Here is a 26824-nt window from a genome sequence, read left to right as displayed (position 1 = left end):
AGTTTATTACACCGGCGGGCCCAAGGCAGAGTCTCCTCTTAGCCAAGGACCCCGACCAGCATTTGTGAAAATCTTTTATACCCCATGTGTACGTGTCCAAAACCACTACCCCAATTCCCTTGAGACTTACATAAACAAAGGAAGGGTAAATACAACTACAATAACCCCATCATTCACGTGTTATGTGTTCAAACAGTCAAGAATCAATAAGCCCGCAGTTACATTCCAAATAGTTAATAACCAATAAGCCTGTGCTTACATTCTGATAGATAGTGTCCGGAGGCAGGGGTGATTAGTGTCTGTTTTCTCTTTTTCAAGTATTCTTGCTGGGAAAACCTCATGGACAGAGGAGCCTGGCAGGCTACAGTCCATGGAGTTGGACAGAGTCTGACACAATTGAGCCACTAGGCATATGCAGTAGGTGCAAACAAATACTGCTTGATTCTGCTTTTACAAGGTACCCACAACAGCCAAATTTATAGCATCAGAAAGTACACTGGTAGATGCCAGGGGCTGGGGATGGTGTGGGAAGGGGGAACAGAGAGTTAGTATTTAATGGGGACAGAGCTTCAGTTTAGGAAGGTGAAAAATTCAAGAAATGGATGATAGTACAAGCTGCATAACAATGTGAATGTACTTGGTGCCACTGAATTGTACAGTTAAATATGGTGAAATAGTATGTTTTATAGTATGTGAGTTACACAGCAATCAAAATTTTTTTAAGCTCTGTAAAAAAAAAGAAGGCAAAGAAATTGAAAGACCAGGATACTAACTGGATTATCCATATGGACTCTGAAGTTATCCAAGATGGTGGCTAGAACGGGAGTAGAAGGAAATGCCAATATCTTTAGCAACTAAAAAAGAATGACGGGACTTTTGTGGTGGTCCAGTGGCTAAGACTCCAAGCTTCCAATGCAGGGGACACAGGTTCAGTCCCTGCTCAGGTAATTAGAGCCTACATGCCAAAACTAAAGATCCCACCTTGCTGCAATGAAGACTGAAGATCTTGCTTTCTACAAAGACCCAGCACAGTCAAATAAGTTTAATTACTTAAGTATTTAAAAAAAAAAAAAGAATGACCAAAGAAGAACAGGAGACGTCGACCGTCGACTGTACTTTTTGTAACCATGACTATCAAAAGAGAATGTAAGTATGGAGGCGTACCAGAGCAGAAGCTGCTCTAGGAAACAATGTGTCAGACCTTATCCTAAATCCATGGGTACACAGTAAGTGAAAGAAGAGACACATCCACTTAAGAAGACTTCATGAAAAGTGCTGTCTACGAGGAACCGCAGTTTTCAATAAGGGCAAAGAGACAGAGAGGAGTTCTCAGTTAAGGGTATTAAGGAGAATACATTTAATACAAGTAGGGGCTCCAGAGAACATCAAAACAAAGCTTTGGGAAGAGGAAAGTAAATTCAAGTTTAGGAGAGAAGAAGTCCCAAGCACATAAAAAGATGAGAAAAAATTTGTAATGACCAGAGAGGATTATATTGGGGTAATTACCAAAATGGCAGGTATTATGAGGCATAATGGAATTAGCAGACCTCAAGGTTTCCAAAAGAAGCAGTCTAAGTAGCCTTTCTACAATTGAAAAAAACTGTACTTTCAAGGAATTCCCATATTGAGTGACAATACCTAGAAACTCTCAGCAACAATGTTTTTAGTGTACTAGGTGAACACTGTGGAAAATTCTGAAAGAGATGGGAATACCAGACCACCTGACCTGCCTCTTGAGAAACCTGTATGCAGGTCAGGAAGCAACAGTTAGAACTGGACATGGAACAACAGACTGGTTCCAAATAGGAAAAGGAGTACATCAAGGCTGTATATTGTCACCCTGCTTATTTAACTTATATGCAGAGTACATCATGAGAAATGCTGAGCTGGAAGAAGCACAAGCTGGAATCAAGATTGCTGGGAGAAATATCAATAACCTCAGATATGCAGATGACACCACCCTTATGGCAGAGAGTGAAAAGGAACTGAAAAGCCTCTTGATGAAAGTAAAAGAGGAGAGTGGAAAAGTTGGCTTAAAGCTCAACATTCAGAAAACTAAGATCATGGCATCCGGTCCCATCACCTCATGGGAAATAGATGGGGAAACAGTAGAAACAGTGTCAGACTTTATTTTTTTGGGCTCCAAAATCACTGCGGATGGTGACTGCAACCATGAAATTAAAAAACGCTTACTCCTTGGAAGGAAAGTTATGACCAACCTAGATAGCATATTAAAAAGTAGAGACATCACTTTGCCAACAAAGGTCCGTCTGGTCAAGGCTATGGTTTTTCCAGTGGTCATGTATGGATGTGAAAGTTGGACTGTGAAGAAAGCTGAGCACCGAAAAACTGATGCTTTTGAACTGTGGTGTTGCAGAAGACTCTTGAGAGTCCCTTGGACTGCAAGGAGATCCAACCAGTCCATCCTAAAGGAGATCAGTCCTGGATGTTCACTGGAAGGACTGATGCTGAAGCTGAAACTCCAATACTTTGGCCACCTCATGTGAAGAGTTGACTCATTGGAAAAAACTCTGATGCTGGGAGGGATTGGGGGTAGGAGGAGAAGGGGATGACAGAGGATGAGATGGCTGGATGGCATCACTGACTCGATGGGCATGAGTTTGAGTAAATTCCGGGAGTTAGTGATGGACAGGGAGGCCTGGCGTGCTGCGATTCATGGGGTCGCAAAGAGTTGGACACGACTGAGCGACTGAACTAAACTGAACTGAACTGAGGTGAACACTCAAGTTTAGCTTAGGAATACATTCATTCTGGAAGCCAGTTTTATTCACATTGTATGTGTGTAGTGAATAATCTAACCTTGCTCAAAAAGACCCCTAAACACTGACCTTTGACTTCAGCTTCTGGGAAGTCATCTCCAAGGTCTCTGTTTTCCTGGGCTGATGGGATAGCCAGGTAGTAACAATGTGATTTAGAATGTGGGCTTTCTCTTTTCGGTCAAGCTCAGAGGAGCTAGAGACTAAAGACTGAGACCAGCCTCAGAGAGTCAACGATGACCATGTCACAGAGTCCCAGCAAAAGCTCTGCGAATACCAGCGCTCAGGTGAGCTTCCTTGGTTGGCAATACTCCATGCACAGAGTCACACATCAATGCCAGGGAAGTACTGTGTCCCAGCTCCACCGGGAGAAGACAATGGAAGCTCCATACTTCATGATAATCCCTCAGATACTGCGTTAGGCACTTCTTCCTTTGGCTGATTTTAATCTCTTTTTCCTGTAACAAACCATACCCATGAGTGCGGTTGTTCTCAGTGAGTTCTGCAAGTCCTTTTAGCAAATTACTGAATCTAAGGATGGTCTTGGGAATCCCTGGATTTATAATTAGTGTCAGAGCGAAGGCAGTCTAGTGGGACCCCTCTAAATTTATATTTGGTCTAAACTACAATATCTGTTCTCTCTAAATCAGTATGTTTGCCAAAAAAAATGATTTGAAAAGAACTCAATATATGAGGTTAGCTGAAATTTGTCACTGAATAGTAACTAGTCTATTCTGCTATCGGTGACTCTTTGCTCCCATAAATTCCTCTGAACTGTGAAGAAGTCTCAACAAATAACCACTAAGAAAAGTAGGGTTGAGGATTCATCTAGATATAATAGACACTCACTATATCACTGAGACAGAAAGTCATTTCCCTTTACTGAATCGCAGCTTATTCTGGGTAACTGGGAAATGCCATAGCATCTCAGTGAAGTGTGATCAAACCCAAATAATGAATCCCTATAAAACTATTTTAATTTTTTAATAAGGCATTCTATAACTACTACACTTTATAAATGGTTTGTCAAATTTCTCATTATCAAACACTGCTGAAAAGACTTTATAACTCACCTTCATATAAAAACTGTACCAAAATAACATATTGCCTAAATTTTTAAAAATGCAATTGAAGTGGAATGAAAAGGGTGTTTAACTAATGGATGTTATTGTAAAGAGATTTATAAAGACATTCTCTCACATATGTCTTACATGGTACAAAGCATAAAATACAAAATATACAGTCAAATGACAAAGGAAAGGTCTCAATATACTAATACCTATTAGTATTTCAGAGATGATAGCAAAAGGTGTGTTTTCATTGTAAGTGAAAACTTAAACCTTTGAGATTTCAGTTGTACAGTTTAGTTAAAAGCTCAGCCTAGGGAATCAGAAAGATTACTTGTAGGACCTGCTTTACTTATATAATGTCTTTATGCATCAGTTTCCTCATATGTAAAAATAAGAATAATAGTATCTATTACACAGATAATTATCTATTAAATGAGATAATCAAGGCAAACAGCATAAGGCTCAGTATATAGTAAGAACTCAATATTAGCTATTTTTAGTAGTTTAAAATTATCCAGTTATAATACATTAATTCAACCTATCTAATCTGATGCTTTCTACATTGAGGATCTGACATATCTCTTGCTTTGGACACACACACACACACACACACACACATACAGGCTTGGCATAAATACAAAAATAAATTTTCTTTAAAAAGGATGTTTTAATTCACCATGAGTCATTTCGTTCAGTGCACTTTTTATCAACATCAAATAAACATTAAGTAAAGGTTCACAGAAACAAAAAGAAACTATGCCATCAAGTTCCACGCCTTTCTTATCTACAATTTCTCTAAATCTAACCACCGAACAAATGAAAAATGTCAGAGGATAGGTTGCTGTAAAAAGTAAATAGGGAGACACAATGACTGACATCCCAAAAATTGACACTGGGAAGAATAATCTGGCAGTCTCTGGCTAAGCAATAAGGAGGAAAATTAAGTTAGTGATGAGGAGATGAAAGAGGATGAACAGGTTGCCAAAGCTGTCACCAGCAGTTTAAAACAGTCTTTCAACAATAAAAATACCTGACCAAAATGAATGGCATAGAATCATTCTGCAGTGACTGCGAAAAAGATGAGAATATAATTCAATCAGCCCCAAAGCGGTCACAGTTAAAATAATTACTATATTTTCCATATAGAAGACATCATAGATTGTAAGATATACCATTATTTTATATACCACAAAAAGATTAAAAAGTTAATAATTAAATGTGATGTCAAGATTTCATGATTATAAAATATACTCCAATTTCAGAGATACTGAAATTTGAAAAAATAGGTATCTTAAAATCAATTAGGTACAGTATCTATTTAAATAATAAAAAGGGGTCAAAATCCTATAAAGTCCCCAGTAACAACCATAACTCTCCTTATAGCCTGTTTGGGATCTAGTCAAACCTTTTTGGAATTTGAACAGCTCTAACAGGCTTCTAACTTGTGATTCTGACCCATGATTCTCCCTCTGGCCCTAAGGAAATAGAAAAAGCCCTGTCCATCCAAAAGGGCTACAGCTCTAAGAAATTCTCCTAAGGGCCCAGTAAGTAAACTTACTTTATTAATCTTGATCTTTATTAAGGCTTAATTACAACTGCAGAAGACGAGGTCCTACCTTTTATAATTATCCTCTATCCTAGACTCGGCTCAAATCATTGTAGCTTATTCTTAAAAGTCTGGATCAACAACATAAAAGAATCAGAAAGTCAGGAATTTTGAAGTGTTCAAGGTAGAGATGGGAAATTATAAGGTTTGGGTAATTAGTCTACTTTTAACTTATTCATTTCCTAAGGCAATTATTTTAGCCTCATTGGTTTTTGCTGCCAATGATTTGTATTTGACATCATTCCATCGCCCTTTGATTAATGTATTTCACTGGCTTGGCACAATTTTCTAGTAGTGATTCCTTTTGCACTAATTTTGATTGCTGACTTCAATTTAAATGAGACAGCCCATTTTGTCAATTCTCTTAAAAACACGACAGGATTCTGTATGCTTCCTACTTATGTCAGAGTTACAGTGAGAGCCATCTTTAATTTGAAATGACTGTCCAAGGACCCCTATTACTTCCCCCTGGTAGTTACACAAAGAACGAAATAGGGAAAGCTTCCTGTGCTGTTAGACACAAAAGAATACTAAAGCATCTTTGCCTGATCAATGAAACACTGACCAAGTTTAAACCACAAAAATGACTTCAACTTCCTGGTACCTTCCTATCCTTTCTTTCTTGTTACTTCCTTTCCTGCTCTCTTTCCAGATGCAAGGCCTGGAGTCAAGCCAGATGCTCTGTTTTTCTTTATTTGTCCTTACTTCCCGATTTAGGTGTCAGAAAAGTCATAAATGAAATCTGCTGTTGTATTTCACTGGGACTGAATAGTCACACTGTGCCTCCCCTCCCATTCTATGTCCTGAAAATATGAATCCTGATTCTCTATGTTCACTACTGAGAATGAAAAATTGATATGATGGGACAAAATCATGAAGGCCCCATCTCTCTCATTGGGAAGCACCAAAACCACTGCCAGGGAAGTAAAACTGGTAATCTGAGTCCACAGTTTCTATCACTCCTAGAGGGTGGGTGAGCCTACAAATAGGCTGAGAACATGTTTTTCACTCAGGCAAAAAGATCTATCCAAAGTGAACAAGGGCTTTGAGCTGAGAAGAAAAGGGAAGACCAGAAATGAGAAACTGAATACACTACTGAAAAGTTCTAGGGAAGAAGGACATTTAACTAGACAGATGACAAAGCCTATCCTTGCCAAAGGGGTAAGCCATGTGAAGAAATAGCTAATGGTGTACCAAACGAGAAGGGATATGAGATGACATGCTGGTTCCTGCATCCAGACCAGAGCAAGATATGACTGAAAGACCTAAAACCTGAGAAAGGAATTCATGACCACAAATAGGAAAATTCATCTTCCAAAGGTACTAGGAGTAGGGCTGATCCAAGAAGGCCAGTCACTGATAGACAGCAGAGGATAATCTGACTCAGGTGTATATGGTCAGAGGGTTGGAGCAGGAGGCCTTCTGTGGGTGTCAGGTTAGAAAAGAAACTCTGAGAAGCAGGGCCCTCCCAAACTTAGAAATTGCTTCAACCCAAAACTACACAGAAGAATAGCAGGGCTATGCAGAGAATATCAGTGGCTGACACTGGACAAAACAAGAACCCTTCTTTTTATATATATACTTTGGTTGCTTTACTTCTATTGTTTTCTTCATAAAATTACCCACTTAAACATTCTGGTCCTTAAGTAGTTCTATCAGGTGACAAAGTATCTCTATGCCTGTGTTAACAGGGATCAGCACACATGAGTAAATTGGTGAAGTAATGACACGTTAGATCCACTCTGATTCTTGAGAAACTTAGCATAAATGGCTTGGGGTGGGGATTAGGGAAGTCGGTGCCAGCCTAGAACACTGTAATAGCTTGTATTCAAAGCTGCGTATATAAGAATAGTCATCATGGTAAGCTGGAGGAACTCATGTAAGTCATCTCTGACAACTGGTATTTTAAAAAGGGTATTTTAAGTTGGAAAAAATAACCAGCAATTTATATTCATAAGCTATTTCCAACTCCTGAGAACTCATTCCCTTTCAGTGTGACTGCACGGTTCCCTCTATGACATGGAACCTAAATGAACCTGTGAAACCTGGTATCATAACAATACCACCAACTTGAATGGTCAACACTATATAATATTCAGCTTTGTCCTCTAAGTACCAGCCTTGACTGCCTTAAACAAAACACTGTAAAACAGTATCATTATCAAAATGTCTAACATTCTAAACATCTTGCTTATGACCAAAAGTCAAAAGTAGGTCTGCAACTAAAAGCCTTGGTATTTTCAAAGGTGGAAATACATCTTACATAATCCTCGTGTCCTCAGCATCTAAACAATGCCCCCCCAAACACACTAAGTAGCCACTTAAATATGTGCTGCTGACAATGACAAAAAGTATGATGACATTTTTAAAGTATAGAATTGTACTGTATCTGTAGAAGTACAAGTATCTGATACTGTACAAGTATCTGGTTGTGAAATGAATGAATAAATGCAGTGATCAAAAGAAACCCCTGCCAGGTTAATCAAATTGAGCTATTTCTTAGCTAATACTGCCTCAGAAAAGTATTTCAAAGAACTAGACTTTAGTTATATTGTATCTCTGTTTCCTTGTTGACTAATCTGTAGTTTTAAAAGGGAAAGGATAATTAAAAACTAGGCTTAACATGCTTGATTCTGTCACCTCAGAAGTCCCAAAGAAATCTAAGAGTGGTAACTGAGATATCACACAGAAACTGTGCCTCATGTTTAAAGAGTTTTTAAGGAAAATTTATGTCTTTAGGTGCCTGAAAGACTACTGTCCTGTCTAACTGAATTCATTAATGTTCTCTGTTCTTTAACGCTTCATGGAAGCCTAATAAAGTGTTTTTAAATATGAGACTTGCTAAGTATCTGATGATGCAAAAATCATAGAAATGAATAAGGTCAGATGCCCAAAAGTGACAAGGAAAACATTCAATAACTTGATCTACATTTAATGCATAGTCTGAGAAACTTTTCCATGCAAGGCAATAAATTTCTTTGGTATATTTAGACATGGCTAACTTAATTATCTTAAGAACATCATTTAACACTTTATTTCCTTGACTAAGTAGCTAGGAACTTCTGAAATTTAATATACTGTATTATAATTCTTAATGATTATTAGTTATATAATGTCAAAGGAAGACAAATAGATAATTTCCTTAGAAATTGTTTAAACTATGAATGACTAAAAGAAAATCATTTAAAGTAATATTTTCATGCCTCCATATATCTTAATAATCAGAAGACCTCTGATCTATTACCACTGCCAAATAAGGATTTAGATATGCTATAATTAAGTACAACTAAATATTAGCAATTATTGAAAGTTAAACATTAAATTGTTCAACAGTTTACTATAAAATGAACTACTGTAATAACTGGTGTAATAATAATTTTGTTTATAGAATACTGTTTGAAATCAAGTAGATTATAGATTAGAAGATGTTCTTGTTACACTGTCTGTATGTTGAAATGTTAATAAAGTTTCATATATATTTTTCCTACCACACATTGGCCAATACTTAATAAACCTTGGTTGCCTTAAACTTTAAATACAGAAAAGAATCTGGCTGTTAATTATCCTGTTAAACACTGGGAAAAATACACCCATTATAGCTTCTTGTATAATCACTTGCCATTTGAGAAATGATGTATCAAACTCCTTTGGCTCTTCCCATGAGAGGTACTTAGGGGGCTCAAGAAATTTTTTCCATTTTATACAGGATTAAGCAGAGCTTAGCCCACACTCAAAAGCAAAGTTCTTTAGGAAACCAAAGGCTGAGAACATTCCTTATTCAGAAGTGAAATTCCATTGTCAGGGAAATCACTAATACCAGCTATCAAGGGAAAATGTCTCATTCCTATTGCAGGATCAGCTAAAGTGAAACTGCTTCTTTAGTTGCTAGGAAACAACCAACTCATTATATGCCATTATCAGAGCCCTAGAGAAGAAATTGGCATCTGCTTCACATTTGGGGATTCTGGAGAATGAACTAAAAGCACCGAGATTGCTGCCAAAATCCCTGGTCCCCAGGGTTTACACTGTGACCACAGCAGGTGCTGACACCAGACTAGCCTTTGAAGTTTTCCTTCCCATACTCTTCTACTAACTAAAATTATTTTTCCAATATCCCACATTTTTAAAGTCAAAGATTCTAAGACAAGACTTTTGTTTGAGTTAAACTAATTATACCTATGTTGAGCACCACTTAAGAGGAAAAAAAACATTACTCCAGAATCAACAAATAATAGAAAAATTTTAAACTATCAGTTATTCATTGAGTGAAATGATACTAAATGTCTGAGCCTTTAATTATTTAAAGTCAAAATGGAAAATAAAAGGAAATTATTTCCAAAATCAGGAGAATAAAAAGAAAAACATAAAGATAAATCTACTATTCAAAATTACATTCTAGCATTTATCTGCCTAGTTTTCCTAATTGATCATAAAATTTAACTTCTATTTTTATGGGCTGGCATGCTTTCCTGCAACTCATCACAAAATGCATTCATGAACACACAACATTTATTCATCAATCTCTTCCCATCCTTTTAGCAGATGAGGTTGAAAGAAGGTAGGGAGATATTATGCAGATAAATTAACTAGACACTGGCAACTGAAACCATGAAACACTCCCTATACAACTGCTTCTGTATCCAGAAAAATAAGTTATGATTCAGAAGAAGCTGCAGACGTTGGGAAAATCAGTTGACAAACCATCTTTCTTTACAAAATTACAAAGAATGATCCTGGCAGAGCTCCCCTACTTTAATATACAATAATTCTTTGTCCCATCTCCCACTCTAATGCTCATCTTATTTTGATTATTTATACCTGACACTCTTGGCTAAATAATATTCCCCTGATACTACTTCATACTTTTATTCTCAAACAACTCAGTTCCACTCCACCACCATGACAACCTTCTCCCAGCCTGGCTCTTATCTATATCTTATGAAACATCATTTCTACTAAAGGTTGCCAGACTTAGCAAAAAAAGATAGAGGACACTAACTCAGTTAAGTATGAATATCAGATATACAATGAATACCTTCTTACTGTGAACATGACCCAAGCAATATTTGGGACATATCCATACTGAAAACTTATTCACTGTGTATCTGACACCCAAACTTAACTAGGTATACCTTGCATTTTATCTAGCAACCCTATTACCATCCAACCATGAGATAACTTGATCCTTGACGTTTTTCTCACTTTGAGAGAAACGTGCCTTTCTTCAACAACACCAAATTTTCAAATAAGGAAGGAAGGAAGGCCCAACCTTGCTAATGCCCCTCCCTTCCCTAACAAAACTATTTGAAATTTTCTATACTTGTTCCTCCCAAGCTACTGAACCACTTCTTCCCCATAAAGGATGATTCTCAATTATGTGATGCCTCCAATTTTACACTCAGCCTCCTGATCACTTCTGACTGCCTGTCTTCCGGGAAACCAGACCTTGAATTTAATGTTTCCTTCATTAATGCCCTGGATGTGTTTCCTGTCTGGACTTTCTGCCATGCTGATCCTGGATCCAACAACAGGTTTCGCCTATGTCAGCTTTCAGGCTTTGAAGAGTTGCTAAAGACAGTCACAAAAACTCATCAAACCTAAAAAATCATATTTAGCATCCAGGGGGCCTCGGCTGTTGCACAGGGCTCATTTCTCTCATCTTTTTTTTTATTTCTCTGAAAGCAGCTCAAAAGCACTGCCTCTAGCCCAAGGTATAACCAAGCTTGATTTCAGAACCACCAGCATTAATAAGACTCACCTGGGATAATCTATTAAAAATGTAAACTCCTTGGCCCTCCTTTGGACCTAGTGAGGAACATGTTCAAGTGGGGGAGTGGGATGGGAAGGCTACAAATTTGAATTTTCAACTAGCTCCCCAGACAATTTTTATAAATACAGAAATTTGTGAACCAAATTTGCTCACCTGAGTGAACTCACTATCTTTCTCCTTCCACTGAGAAGATCCAGGAAATAACAATTTTGGTTAACCTCTTTTTAGTGTCAGTTATGATGGGGTTCCCTCATCTGTTCTTCTTTTCATTCTACTCACCAAACTTGGACTGAAAACTTATTTTCTATAAATAATCCATAACCTTTTAATCCCCTTCCCTTTTGCCTCTTTCATAATATTCCTCTTTCAAGAATCCTCTCATTTTCTCATCTTCAGTCCTTCACTATATTCTGCACTTTGGAAAAGGTATGCCTGCCCTACTTGGAAAACAAATGTAAAGGGTTTTCATTTGATACCATTCCTCCTTAAGCTTCCACCCTGTTTTTCTTTCCTTTTCCCCACCACTGCTGAATGGCCTATTTTATATTATGGGCTTTATACAACTCTACCTCCAAGATCCTGTTACAAATTCATTCTTAAACATCTATCATCTGACATTTTTCATTCACTATACTACTAAAGGGTCATAAATGGTTACCTACCATCTATTATTTCTTGCCCTTTTTCAATCCTCACTCTCACTGACCTATTCTTCTTGAAACTAGTGGTTCCCAAACTTATCTACACAGTGCAATCAGATGGAAGGTTCCAAAAACACTGATGCCTAGGTAACACCCCAAGAGTCTATGATTTACTCTGTCTGGGGTATGACTTGAAATTTGAAAATTTTTAAAAATTCCCAAATGACTCTACTATGCAGATATGTTGAAAAACCATGGCTGCAAACACTTTATGACATTAGTATCCTTAGTTCTTTTCCTACTTGAACTACTTCTTTTCTTCTTGACTAATTCCTTTTCCTCACAAAATCACCACCTCAAACTAGGAATATTAACCAAAGAGAATTCTGCTACTGTAATTGATATAACTGAAGTCATGAAATTAGAAGAGATGTCTCAGGGAGGATGGTGGTGATTATGACAATAATAATGACACCTAATATCAACAAATCTAATCCCCTACTCATTAAAAGATGTATCATTATTTTATGTCAGAAGAAAAGAGGGGAAACACCTATGATGAGAAGGAGTCTTAATAGAAGAAACTTTCATAAAGTTGGGGCCCTAAAAGACTAAACTCTCTTCAACTAAAGGTAAATAAAACATAAATCCTCAAGTGAGAAATAAATTTCAAGGAAATATGCACCGCTCCAGGCTGTGGCAGAAGGCAGAAAAATACCTCCTAAAGACAATGAATCAAAATTGGTACCCATGGAGCTTTCCGTCTGAATTCTGACCACCAGACTGGTCCCCAAAACCTTTAACAGAGAATTCTATTTAAAGTTGCCTCAAGGGGTGGGAAGTGGGAGGGAGGTTCAAGAGGGAGAGGATGTGTGTATACCTATGGGTGGTTCATGTTGATGAACGGCAGAACCGAACACAACATTATAAAGCAATTATCCTCCAATTAAAACTAAATTTTAAAAACAAATAGTTGCCTCTGGTTGAAAACGCCCCAGATGAATGAAGAAACAACACAAAATGTCTCTGGAAGAACCAGAATTCAAGCCACAGATAAAGGAATTCTGAGAAGTTATCACTCATAAGATGCATTCTGATTAGAAAATGTTAAAATCTAGAGAAAATCTAATTTGTATTAAGGTTGACAAAATACAGTAATAACATGGCACACTTATATAACAATTACTATGCTTTCTAAGTATATTACACATATAAACTCATTTAATTTTCATAATGTGGTAGATACTATTAACCCCATTATATTGGTAAGGAAACTAAAGCCCAGAGAGCTTTCTGCCCAAGGATATACAGCTATTACACGTGTGTTAAGCATTGGACTCAGGCAGTGGTGGCTCCATCGTCCATGCCCTTAGGTACTGAGCTATGGACATCAATTAGACAAATTAGGGAAGATTTCTTATTGGAAATAATGAAAAGCAGAAGACAATGGAACAGCACCAGATGGTCAATATGGAAATCAAACTGATTATATTCTTAGGAGTCAAAGATGGAGCAGTTCTATACGCTCCTAATTGCAAAATGCAGGCTTAAATTGAAGAAAATAGGGAGAAACACTAGGCCATTCAGGTGCCCTAAACCAAATCCCTTATGATTATACAGTGGAGGTGACAAATAGACTCAAGGAATTAGATCTGGTAGAGTGCCTGAAGAACTATGGACAGAGGTTTGTAATGTTGTACAGGAGGCCGTGACCAAAACCATCCAAAAGAGGAAGAAATAGAAAAAGGCACAGTGGTTGTCTAAGGAGGCTTTACATAAAATAGAGAAAAGAAGGGAAGCAAAATGCAAGGGAGAAAGAGAAAGATACACCCAACTGAAGGAAGAGTTCCAGAGAATAGCAAGGAGAGATAAGAAAGCCTTCTTAAGTGAACAATGCATAGAAATAAGAGGAAAACAATAGAATGAGAAAGACTACAGATCTATTCAAGAAAATTGGAGATTTCAAGGGAGTATTTCATGCAAGGATGGGCACAATAAAGGACAAAAACAGCAAGGAACTAAAACAAGCAGAGGAGATTAAAAAGAAGTGACAAGAACACACAGAAGAATTACACAAAAAAAGTCTTAATGATCTGGATAACCATGATGGTATGGTCACTCACCTAGAGCCAGAAATCCTGGAGCATTACTTGAGAAGCATTACTACAAACAAAGCTAGTGGAGGTGATGGAATTCCAGCTGAGCTATTTAAAATTTTAAAAGGTGATGCTGTTACAGTGCTGTGCTCAATATGTCAGTAAATTTGGAAAACTCAGCAGAGGCCATGGGATCAGAAAAAGTCAGTTTTCATACCAATCCCAAAGAAGGGCAATGCCAAAGAATATTCAAACTACTGTACAATTGCACTCATTTCACATGTGAACAAGGCTATGCTCAAAATCCTTCAAGCTACGCTTCAGTAGTACACGAACCAAGAACTTCCAGATGTACAAACTGGGTTTAGAAAAGGCAGAGAACCAGAGATAAAAATTGCCAACATTTGCTGGATCATCAAGAAAGCAAGAGAATTCAAGAAAATATATCTACTTCTATTTCACTGACGAAAATTCTTAAAGAGATGGGAATACCAGACTATCTTACCTGTCTCCTGAGAAACCTGTATGTGGGTCAAGAAGCAACAGCTAGAACTGGACACGGAACAACAGAGGGTTCAAAATTGAGCAAGGAGCACCACAAGGCTGTATACTGTCATCCTGCTTATCTAACTTACATGCAGAGTACATCGTGTGAACGCCAGGTGGGACGAACCACAACTTGAAGTCAACACTGCCGGAAGAAATATCAACAACCTCAGATATGCAGATGATACCACTCTAAAGGCAGAAATTGAAGAGGAACTAAAGAGCCTCTTGATGAGGGTGAAAGAAGAGACTGAAAAAGCTGGCTTAAAACTCCACATTCAAAAAACTTAAGATATGGCATCTGGTCCCATCACTTCATAGCAAATAGAAGTGGAAAAAGTGGAAGCAGTGACAGATTTTATTTTCTTGGGCTCCAAAAACACTGTGGATGTTGACTGCAGCCATGAAATTAAAAGACACTTGCTCCTTGGAAGCAAAGCTATGACAAACCTAGATAGCATATTAAAAATCAGATATATCACTTTGCCAACAAAGGTCCATATAGTCAAAGCTCTGGTTTTTCCAGTAGTCACGTACGGATGTGAGAATTGGACCATAAAGAAGGGTGAGCACCAAAGAACTGATGCTTTTGGAGTACCACGGACTGCAAGGTAATCAAACCAGTCAATCTTAAAGGAAATCAACCCTGAATACTTATTAGAAGAATGATGCTGAAGCTGAAGCTCCAACACTTTGGCTACCTGATTAGGAAGAGCTGGGTCATTGGGAAAGACCTTGATGCTGGGAAAGATTAAAGGCAAAAGGGGGTGGCAGAGGATGAAAGGGTTAGACAGCATCACCGACCCAGTTAGACAGCATCATCAACTCAATGGACATAAATTTGAGCAAACTCCAGGGGATAAAGGAGGACAGAGGAGCCTGGTGTGCTGCAGTCCACTGGGTCACAAAGAGTTGGACACGACTTAGCAGCTGAAGAACAACAAATCCTAATGAAAACAGTAATATGCTTTTCCACAAAATTGATAAGCTGAGTAAGAAAATTATTTGGAAATGTGAAAAAACCTAAAGTAGTCAAAGTAATCCTAAGAAAGAACAAAGTTGGGGGACTCTCACTTTCTGATATTAATAAGCCTTCTAAAGAGCTACAATCATTAAGACAATATAGTTTTACTGTAAGGATTCAACTATTACTGGAACACAACAGTGTCCAGAGATAGACCCCTATACAAAACTTAATTGATTTTTGTCTAATGTATCAAGTCAATTCAATGGGGAAAGGGAAGTCTTCTAAACAAATAATGCTAGAAAAATTAGATAAACTATTATAATGTGTATTTTCCAATACCACCAAGCAATTAAGTTAACTCTGACACTATCTACCTGGAGATAGCATTAGATTCCATACTAAGGGCTTAGTCCCACAAGACTGCACCCAATTCAGATGCCAATCACAAATCCAGGCTGTTACATGTGCTTTTGGGCTAACTGGCTATTAATCAGAGGTTCTCAAGATCCCTCTCCTTAAGTTCAGTTACAAGCATGTCTCATTTTATTATGCTTCACAGATACTGCATTTTTTACAAATTGAAGGTATGTGGCAAACCTGCATCAAGCAAGTCTACCAGGATCCTTTTTCCACACGAGCATTTACTCACTTTGTGTCTCTACATCACATTTTGGTAATCTTTACAGTATTTCAAACTTTTTCATTATTACTGTATTTGTCACTGTGACCTGTGATCACTGACCTTTGATGTCACTATTGTAAAAAGATTATGACTTGCTGAAGGCTCAGATGATGGTTAATGCTTTCCAGCAATAAAGTATTTCTTAATTAAGATATGTATAATTTTTTTTAGACATAATGCTACTGTATACTTAACAGACTAAAGTACAATGAAACACAACTCTTTGTGCACTGGGAAACAAAAAAATTTGTGTAATGGCTTTATTGTGATACTCTCTTCATTGTACTGGTCTGGAACCAAACTTAAAATATCTTAGGTGTGCCTGTATTGTACTTGAGCAGCTCACAGAACTCAGAGAAATGTTTACTTACATTTCCCAGTTTATTATAAAGGGTATAGGATACAGATGAAAGGGCAGATGAAGAGGTGCTAAGTACACAGGGCAAGGTTCAGAAGGGCTCTGAGCACCTTCTGTCCCCATGGAGCTAGGGTATACAACCCACCCAGCACATGGATGTGTTTTACAACCCAGAAGCTCATCAAATCTTGTTCAAGAGTTTTTACAGTGTTTAATCTGCAATCCACCCCACATCCCCTTCCCAGAGGTAGGCAGGTGAGGTGGAAAATTCTAACTCTCTAAATACTTGGTCTTCTGGTGACCAGTCCCATCTGAGGCTATCTAGAGATTCCACCCTAAGACATCTCCCTAGCATGAACCAGCTGGCGTGGTCAACAAGGGGCTCCTTACGAAAGACAAAGGACAAATCTACCACTCAGGAAATTCTAAGGGTTTAGGGAGCTTTGTGTCAGAACCAAAGGACAAAGAATAAATGTATTTCCTGTTATCACATAACAACGAAAAATATAAACTTTGATCATTATCTCACTTCACACATGAAAATTAATATAAACAAGCCAGACCTATAAATTTTAAGAGAAAAGAAATATACAAAAATATCTCTACAACCTTGGGGTAGACAGGCAAAGATTTCCTACAGAGGACACAAGCAGCACTAAGCATTAAACATAATTTTTTGATAAATTGGATTTCATGAAAATTTAAAACTTCAGCTCATCAAAAGGCAAGCCACAGACTGGGAGAAATATTCCCAATATATGTATCTGACAATGGACTCATAGCCAGAATACTCAATTGTAAGAAGAGAAATGAGCCAAAAAAAGTGAAGGACTTGAACATACACTTTATGAAAGAAGATACAGCAATATCTTAACATGCACATAAAAAGGGGCTTAACATCACTGACCATCAGGGAAGCACAAACTGAAACCATCAGAAGACAGCATTTTTACAGCCACCAGTGAAGAGAATGATAACACACACAAAAAAAGATGTGAAACAATTGGAATCTTTACGAATACTTGTAAAAGTATTTACAGCAGCATTATTTATAATAGCCAAAAACTGGAGACTACACAATTGTCTATCATCAGAAGAATAAATAAACAAAATTGGGTTATATTCATGTGAGGGAATTACTACTCAGCAATAAAAAGGCCTCAGCTACTGATACATGCTACAAGGATGATTTTTAAAGCGTTAGGCTAAGAAAAACAAATGAGATGCAAAAGGGAATTATACTATAAGGTTCCCTGATATGAAGTATAAGAACACACAAAACTCACTTAGAGTGACAGAAATCACAACAGTGATGGCCTAAGGGAGCCCAAGGAAACTTTCTAGGGGGGGATAAAAATGTTCTCTATCTTGACTGGGGTGTGGTTACATAGTTATATATGTTTATCAAAAAATCATTGAACTCCATACATAAGATATGTTCATCCTACTATATCTGTAAGTTTAACTCAGTAAAACATTGAAAGAAAGGAAAAAGAACTTTTAAAACAGATTTTAGCTCAAGATGGCAGACTGACCACAAGTACTTATCATCTCCCCACAAATTAGTATCTGGGATGAGACAAGAGAAGAGCATCTGAAACAGTGGTATTCTATTTATTTTGTCCTAAGTGATGAATATAAAGGTATTTTCTCTTTGGGATAAACCATCTATCTGGACCATTATGTACATGTATACATGCTATATTCTGTACATGTGTTATATTCAATTTTTTTTTAGTTGGCCAATGAATCAGGTACCCTCCACAATTCACTGCTATATAGAGCATTAAGAAATGAAGGAAATTTATTGCTGACTGTAGCCTTCAAGGCTCCTCTGTCCATGGGATTTTTCAGGTAAGAATACTGGAGTGGTTGCCATTTCCTTTTCGAGAGGATCTTCCCAACCCAGCGATCAAACCTGAGTCTCCTGTGTCTCCTGCACAGAGCATCTAACCAGCTATTGTATTTTCACAAAGCATGCTCCTCAGAACACCAACCTTTGGCCTGTAGTTCTGTGTCTCTTCTCACTGACTTGAATCTCTAAGTGTCTGATTACTGTGGAAAGTGGAAGAATTTCCACCTTCTTGTGGCCATCCATAAAGCTTTAAGAGGAATTCTGAATCATTTCCTGTTGAGATTTCTAACCCTAACATAGGAGGGGGAAAGCTGATAATGACAATGGAAAAATGTTGCCTGCCATATCAGTAAACAAAGGATTTGCAGCCTTCAAGCCATTGCCTGGTAGGCTCCCTGACAGTTAGCCCTGAGGGAACTCAGGATAGAAACAGAATGCCTGTCATCTAGCAGTCTGTCAGCTGCTGCAGCCACCCGGACGGTGCACCCTGAGCAAGCTCAGAAGTAGAAAACACAGGATACTGGCCGCAGAGAACGGAGGGCCCCAGATAACTGAGGGATGACTTCAGTGAGCCCAAACTCTTGCATCTTCCTGTACATAAACAAGCACTAAATTCCTTAACTTGAGATATGTGGTTTTCCTTAGTAATAGTAATTTTTTTTAACTTTTGTATTTTATACTGGAGTATAGCCAATTAACAGTGTTGAAAGAGTTTCAGGTGGACAGCAAAGGAACTAAGCCATAAATATACATGTATCCATTCTCCCCAAATTAACGGTAATCTTTTGACGTTCTGACTACCTGGAAAACTTTGCTGCAAAAACTCATATATCTTGGCTCCTCCTGAAGAAGGAATTCATAGGGCCTGGACTCCATCTCAGGCCTGTTCATGCTGATCATGCTCGGCCACCTCTCCAATGGACTCTGCACTCTGTGTTTAGTGTCTATGGAAACGACAACAGAAGGATAAGTCTCCCTCCGGACAGGGGAATCTTGAAGATCATATCCAGGTTACTCATCGCCTAAGAGAACATACACTAATCACCCCTTCCTCCAGACAGGCCATAAATTTTTCTGTACCTATTGGAGTGTAACCTCGTGCTTACTGATTAATGGCTAATTGTTTAACTGTCTGAGCACATGGCACATGAATGATGGGGTTATTGGGATTGTATTTACCCTTCCTTAGTTTATGTAACTCCCAAGGAATTTGGGGTGGTGGGTTCGGACACATACACACGGGGTATAAAAGATTTTCACAAATGCTGGTTGGGGTCCTTGGCTAAGAGGAGACTCTGCCTTGGGCCCACCAGTGTAATAATAAACTGCACTTCACTAACTGCATTGTCCTTCTGAGAGAGTTTGTTTCCCAGAACGCGTGGCTACAACACTCCCTTACCACTTCGAAGCAGTCACTTAGAGTTATCTGAGAGATTGCATCCCAGGATTAAGTCCTCAGTTTTGCCCACCAAATAAAACATAATTCTCAACTTATAGGTTGTACTTTTTTATCAGTCAACAATATTAAATCAGAATTCTCCTTCTGTGTTTCCAAATTTTCATTGACGCTAATTATAAACTGAATAAAAATTGTTTTAAAATTTCCTTAAAGGGAAAAAAAAAAAAAAGCTGGTTTAATCCACAAAAATAAAGGTCAAGATCACAGAATGGACAGGATGTTGTTAGGAGTATAACTGAAATAACCAACTATGGGATCTGAGTGTAAAAGAGAAAGAAATGTAGCCAAGAGACTTAAATGTGCTGGGAAAATAGAAAGTTTCTGGGAACAAAGATCAGAAAGCAAATTTATCAGAACTCAAGTAGCAGAAAAATAAGACAAGATGTTACAGGGGAAAAGAAGAGTTTCAGAGTTCAAGAAATATCTACTTACTTTAATAACTGGAAATTAATATAGGAGTACCTATGATTAGAACTGTTAACCTATGGCATGGTGCCTGACCTAAAGTAAAACGTGAATAAATAAGGGGTAACTGTTGTGAGTCAGTGGAGAAAATGCAAAATACTTATAACCTAGAAGATAATTAACTATAAATATACAGCAACTAAGAAAAAAATGAAATTTATTTCTATAAATAACATAGAGCCCATCTGATATTTTTAGATAATCCAATCAAATGTTCTCTTCCTTAAGGATAAATTAAAGTTGATTGGACAGTTACTATATATATAAATATATAGCCATATGTACTCAGAGTAAAATAAAATTTCATTTTCTTCTGAAGCAATTTTAAATCATAAACACGGTGGTTTAAATAATTTTTTCTACATTTGAGGAATTTCTACAATGCCCTTGTAACTCAATATGGCCACAATGAAATTAACCATAAATCTAAAGAAGACAGATTACTTATAAAATAGCCATCCTCATTGTACTGCAGACTCAACAGAGTCTGAAGAGAGAAACAGAACAATATAAAATAAGACATTAGAGATTAGCACTAATAAGCAATGGGAAAGATTCAACCACATGACAGTGGAATTTGGTCTTGGCGCCACATAACTCATTATAAACTCAGTCTATCAACTGGATTCTTTTGCAAAACACCTCAAACATGACTGGAAACTTTAATGACCCCTCAGTCAGCAAATATTTACCACAGTGTACCCATAATAAAATTCTACTTAAAGCAATTTTATTACCTGCCTCAACAGTTTCTCAATGGCTGACATTACCATAAGACCTCTCCAAACAAGGGGGGCAGTCTCTTCAACCAGGAAGCCCATGGACATGCTGCAGAAGGAAACCAAAAATACAACTAAATTACATAAGGTAATCAATATTATTCTGAAAACTAACATAAAGTAAAAAAAAAAAATATGCTCACCAAGCAATACCATAATTCAAAAGAGGCCGCATTAAGTTGCCTGAAATAGAAAAAAACATCTTTTAGAAGAGTAAGTCACAGACTTCCCTGGTGGTTCAGTGGCTAGGACTCTGTGCTTCCAATGCAGGGGGCCTGGGTTCAAACCCTGGTCAGGGAACAAGATCCCATGTGCTGTAACTAAGACCTCATGAAGTCAAATAAATAAATAAAATATATATTTAAAAAAAAAAAAAGAAGAGTAAGTCACTATACATAAATATAATCATCAAACAGTGTCAAGTTAAAAATATAACTAAGCTATTGGAAGAAAAGCTATGATGAACCTAGACAGTGTATTAAAAAGCAGAGACATCACTGTGCTGACAAAGGTCCGTATAGTCAAAGCTATGGTTTTTCCAGCAGTCATGAATGGATGTGAGAGTTGAACCATAAAGAACGCTGGGTGCCAAAGAATTGATACTTTCAACTGTGGTGCTGAAGAAGACTCTTGAGGGTCCTATGGACTGTAAGATCAAACCAGTCAATCTTAAAGGAAATCAACCCTGAATATTCACTGGAAGGACTGACGCTGAAGATGAAGCTCCAATACTTTGGCCACTTGATGTGAAGAGCTGACTCATTAGAAAATACCCTGATGCTGGGAAAGATTGAGGGCAGGAGAAGAATGAAGTGACAGGATGAGATAGCTGGATAGCATCACTGACTCGATGGACATGAGTCTGAGCAAACTCTAGGAGAGAGTGAAGGACAGGAAAGCCTGGTGTGCTGCAGTCCATGGGGTCCCGAAGAGTCAGACAGGACTTAGCAACTGAAAAACAACAAAACTACTCATATTGCTACTGGTAAATTAATACACCTCAATTTGCAAACATCATACCAAGCATACAACTAACACACCCAACAGATGCAACATCTAAAAACAGGTGTGATATAGTTTCAGAAACACTTCATCTATAATTTTCAGGTGTTCTAAAAAATAGCCTCAATAAGTAATTCTGTCCATCAATTTCTTACTTCAAATCTCAACATAATACAAGCCAAATGTGAAAAACCCAAAGCAACATAGTACTCAAGAATACAAGACTGAATGTTTCTCCTCTAGGATCAGGAGTAAGACAAGGATGCCCACTTTTGCCACTACTACTCAACATAATACTGAAAGTTACAGCCAGAGCAATGAGGCAAGACAAAGAAATAAATAGCATCCAAACTGCAAAGGAGGAAGTAAAGTCTCCTCATTTCACAGATATTATGATCTTATATATAAGACCCTAAAGATTCCACAAAGAAAACTATTGGAGCTAATAAGTAAATCTAGTAGAAGATACAAAGTTAAAATTAAAAAATCACATTATTTCTTATACACGTAACAATTTAAAAAGGAAATTATGAAAATCCCATTTATAACAGCATCAAAAAGAATAAATACTTTGGAATTAACTTAATCAAGGAGATAAAAGACTTGTTAAATTAAAACTATAAAATATTGCTGAAAGAAATTAAAGAAGACAAAAATAAAAACACATCCCATGTTCATCAGCTGGAAGACTTAACATTAAGAGGCAATATTACCCAAAGTCACCTACAGATTCAATGCAATCCTTATCAAAATGCCTTTAACATTTTTTGCAGAAATAAATCCATCCTAATATTCAGATGGAATCTCAAGGGATCCCCAATATGAAAATCAATCTTGAAAAAGAACACAGCTTGAGGACTGATACTTCCTTATTTCAAAGCTTACTACACAGCTACAGCAATCAAAACAGTGGGGTACTGGCATAAAGGCAGACATATAAACCAATGGAATAGAATAGAGACTCCAAAAATATACTCTCACTTATATAGTCAAACGATTTTTTCACAAGGAGACCAAAATCATTCAATGGGGGAAAAGCTGCGAAAATTGGGACATCCAAATGCAAAAGAATGAAGTTGGACCATTACCTAACACAAAAAATGAACTCAAAATGGGTCAAAGCCCTAAATGGAAGAGCTATTAATTATAAAGCTCTTAGAAAACACAGGGCAAGAGTTTCATGCCATTGAATTTGGTGAGGCTTTCTTGGATACAACACCCAACAAGGGCGACAAAAGAAACAACAGACAAACTGTAGTTCATGAAAGTTTGTAAATGTTGTGCATCAGGAGAAAATATCAACAGGGAGAAAAGGCAATCCACAAAATGGGACAAAATATTTGTAAATCATTTATTTTATAGAGACTAATACCCAGAACATAGAGAAAATTCTTAAAACTCAATAAAACAACAAAATTCAAAAATAGGCAAAGGAAGTGAATAGACATTTCTTCAAGGAAGATCTACAAACGGACAATAAACACATGAAAAAATGTTCAACATCACTGACTGTTATTAAAATGTGAATCAAAATTACAATGAGAGATCACCTCACAGTATTAGAATGGCTGCAATCAAAATATAAAAAATAAAAACCTACAGGAAATAACAATTGGCAAGAATACAGACAAATGGGAGCGCTTGTGCACTATTCACAGGAATGTAAAATGGAAATGCTACAGAAAATAATATGAGTTCCTCAAAAAATTAAAATAGAATTACCATACAATCCAGGAATTCTACTTCCTAGTATATACCCAAAAAGAATTAAAAGCAGGGACTCAGTGTCCTGAAGAGATTTTTGTACATTTGTGTTCATAGCAACAGTATTCACAATAGTTAAAATGTGGAAACAAACCAAGTGCCCATTAATGAATGAATGGATAAGCTAAATGTGCTATAGGTATACAATGGAATATTATTCAGCCTCAAAAAAGGAAGAAAATTCTGACATATGCTACAACAAGGATGAATCATGAGAACATTATGCTGAGTAAAGTAAGTTTGCCACAAAAAAGAGAAATACTGTATGATTCCTCTTAAACGAGATACTGAAAGTAGTCGAAATGATAGAAAGTAGAATGATGGTTGACAAAGGCATGGGGAAGTGGTAATAGAGAGCTACTGTTTAATGGGCAGAGTGTTTCAGTTTTACAAGATGAAAAGAACTATGGAGATAGTTGGTGGTGATGGTTGAACAATATTATAAATATATTTAATATCACTGAATTGCAGTGTTAGAGAAGACTCTTGAAAGTCCCTTGGACTGCAAGGAGATCCAACCAGTCCATCCTAAAGGAAATCAGTCCTGAAAATTCACTGGAAGGACGGATACTGAAGCTGAAGCTCCAATACTTTGGCCACCTGATGCGAAGAGCTGACTCATTGGAAAAGACCCTGATGCTGGGAAAGATTGAAGGCAGGAGGAGAAGGGGATGACAGAGGACGAGATGGCTGGATGGCATCACCGACTCAACGGACATGAGTTTGAGCAAGCTCCGGGACATGAAGACGGACAGGAAAGCCTGGCGTGCTGCAGTCGATAGGGTCACAGAGTCGGACACGACGGAGTGACTGAACAACGTACACTTAAAAATGGTTAAGAGGGTAAATTTTAAGTTATGTGTTTTTTACCACAATAAAAGAAAGAAAAAAAAAAAACTTGACTCTCTAATCTGAGACAAGAAATTGTATTAATCCCAAGAGAAAACCAATGTACTACTTATGCTCACAACAAAACAAAGAAAATACACTTCATGTGGCAAAAGAATATTATATAGTTTCTTTTATCAAACCATCTGTGCAGTCATGCCTTCAGTCATTCTTGCTACCATATACTACTTCTTCACCATAACAAAGTATATAAGAAGCCCTCTTACCTTATATACCTTAGACAAGTACTGGGCTAAAAGTTTAGGACAAAATCATAAAAATCTAGCAGAATTACATTTTCAGATTTTATCATATAGTCTTCAGTTCTTTCTCCTCTTTAAAGAGGTTGAAATTTAAAATAATGTATAAAACATATAGGCATGGTTTATATAAGAAATCCATTACTGAACTCTATTTATTGGATCCCTACACAAAGAAAAGGGCTTCCCTGATAGCTCAGCTGGTAAAGAATCCGCCTGCAATATGGGAGACCTGGGTTCGATTCCTGGGTTGGGAAGATTCCCTGGAGAAGGGAAAGGCTACCCACTCCAGTATTCTGGCCTGGAGAATTCCATGAACTGTATAGTCCATGGGGTCTCAAGGAGTCGGACACAACTGAGCGACTTTACTTCACACAAAGAAAAAGCTATGGCCCTTCATTAAAAGAATGGTGAATAAGAATGCATTTTACTGTTCCAAGCTAAAATGTTTAAGAATGCATATATTTCTTTACAGCTTCCCTCTATAACTTCTGACTAAACTAACAAGCTCAATCTTCCCCATAGCTAATTTGGTAATAGGACTCTTTCCCACATAACTTCATCAATTCTTTTCAAAGCATCCAAGTTACATTTTCAGAGTAACAACTTTCTTTCATTCTGCTTTGAATTTCATTCTACTTTCTGTTTTCTTCAATAACATATGCATAATGATTAAAGAGTCAAGTAGTACAATAAAAATTATTACTAAATGTCAATAATCCCCAACTCTCTATTACTCTCCAGAGCCAAGAACTCTTAACTTTTTTGTTGTTGCTGTTTCTTGTTTTCTAATTTATTTTATTTATTTTTAGTTGGAGGGTAATTGCTTTACAACACTGTACTGGTTTCTGCCGTACCACAGGTATACATACGTCCCCTCCCTCTTGAACCTCCCCTTCCACCTGCCAACCCACCCCACCAGCTCTAGGCGGTCACAGAGCACCGGGTATGAACTCTCTGCATCATATAGTGAATACCCACTGGCTATCTAGATTACATATGGTAATTTATGTCTCAATGCTACTTTTTCAATTCACCCCACCCACCTAAACAAACATTTCTGCAAAGACATATAGATGGTTAATTAACTGACTTTTTAAACTTCTTATGATTAATTAATCCTACACTTACAGAAAGCTACAAATATAGCCAAAGTCCTCATATGCCCTTCACCTAGCTTTCCCTAATGTTAATAATTTATATAACCATAGTGCAGTTAGTCACAACCAGAAAACTAATATTGATACTATACAATTAGCTAATCTACCAAACCAAAAGTCTGACAGTTTTTAGTTATGACATATTATTTAGCTCTTTTCCACAAACACTGACACACTTTTTATGCACCCATCTTCCCAATGCAATTATATCACACAATTTTTATTATATAAATCATGTAAATGTTAGTAACAGCTGAGCAATACAGCACACAATATTATTTTTCCTTTGTCTCTCTGAACTGATAAGATCTTTGTGCAGAATGTGTATATGTGTTTCCTTCATTTTCTATGTATTTATTAGCTACTTGTTCCTAAACTATTTTCCAGTTGCACAAGTATCAAATTCATTAATCAAATGCACTAGGTATTTGAGTTCATCATCTTGAACTAGGCTCTGTTGAATCCTTTATAATGTCTTTTGAATAACAGAAGTTCTTTTTATGTAATCAAACTAACTGATTTTTTTCTATTATACTCTATCCTTTTTGGGTCTTCTTTAAGAAAGCCTTTAGTAATACAGTCATTGAGACAGTCTCATATTATCTTCTGAACCTCCACGGCTTTGAATTTCACATCTAAGTCACTAGTGCAAGTGAAGTCGCTCAGTCGTGTCCGACTC

The 26824-nt window shown here is 37.2% G+C and overlaps 1 protein-coding gene and 1 non-coding gene across 4 annotated transcripts in view; one reads left to right on the top strand and one right to left on the bottom strand.

Moving 5' to 3' along the window:
* Nucleotides 1-26824, bottom strand: part of NUBPL (nucleotide binding protein like) — a 225120-nt gene that overhangs the window by 114578 nt on the left and 83718 nt on the right. For 2 of the 3 annotated variants that reach the window (XM_043922088.1, XM_043922090.1), the window contains exons 5-6: nucleotides 21215-21254; nucleotides 21030-21120 (exon numbers count right to left, since the gene is read on the bottom strand). In XM_043922088.1, the coding sequence (XP_043778023.1) occupies nucleotides 21030-21120; nucleotides 21215-21254 (131 nt within the window). The remainder of the gene's footprint in view (nucleotides 1-21029; nucleotides 21121-21214; nucleotides 21255-26824) is intronic. The other variant, XM_043922089.1, reaches the window with a different exon arrangement.
* TRNAG-UCC lies at nucleotides 21299-21371 on the top strand. Its single transcript has one exon. It is a non-coding gene; the product is annotated as a tRNA-Gly (tRNA).

Source organism: Cervus elaphus, chromosome 13, assembly GCF_910594005.1.
Source record: "Cervus elaphus chromosome 13, mCerEla1.1, whole genome shotgun sequence".
In the NCBI taxonomy this organism is placed as follows: domain Eukaryota; kingdom Metazoa; phylum Chordata; class Mammalia; order Artiodactyla; family Cervidae; genus Cervus; species Cervus elaphus.
Note: the sequence above shows the minus strand (reverse complement) of the source record. Positions and strands in the feature narration are given on the sequence as shown.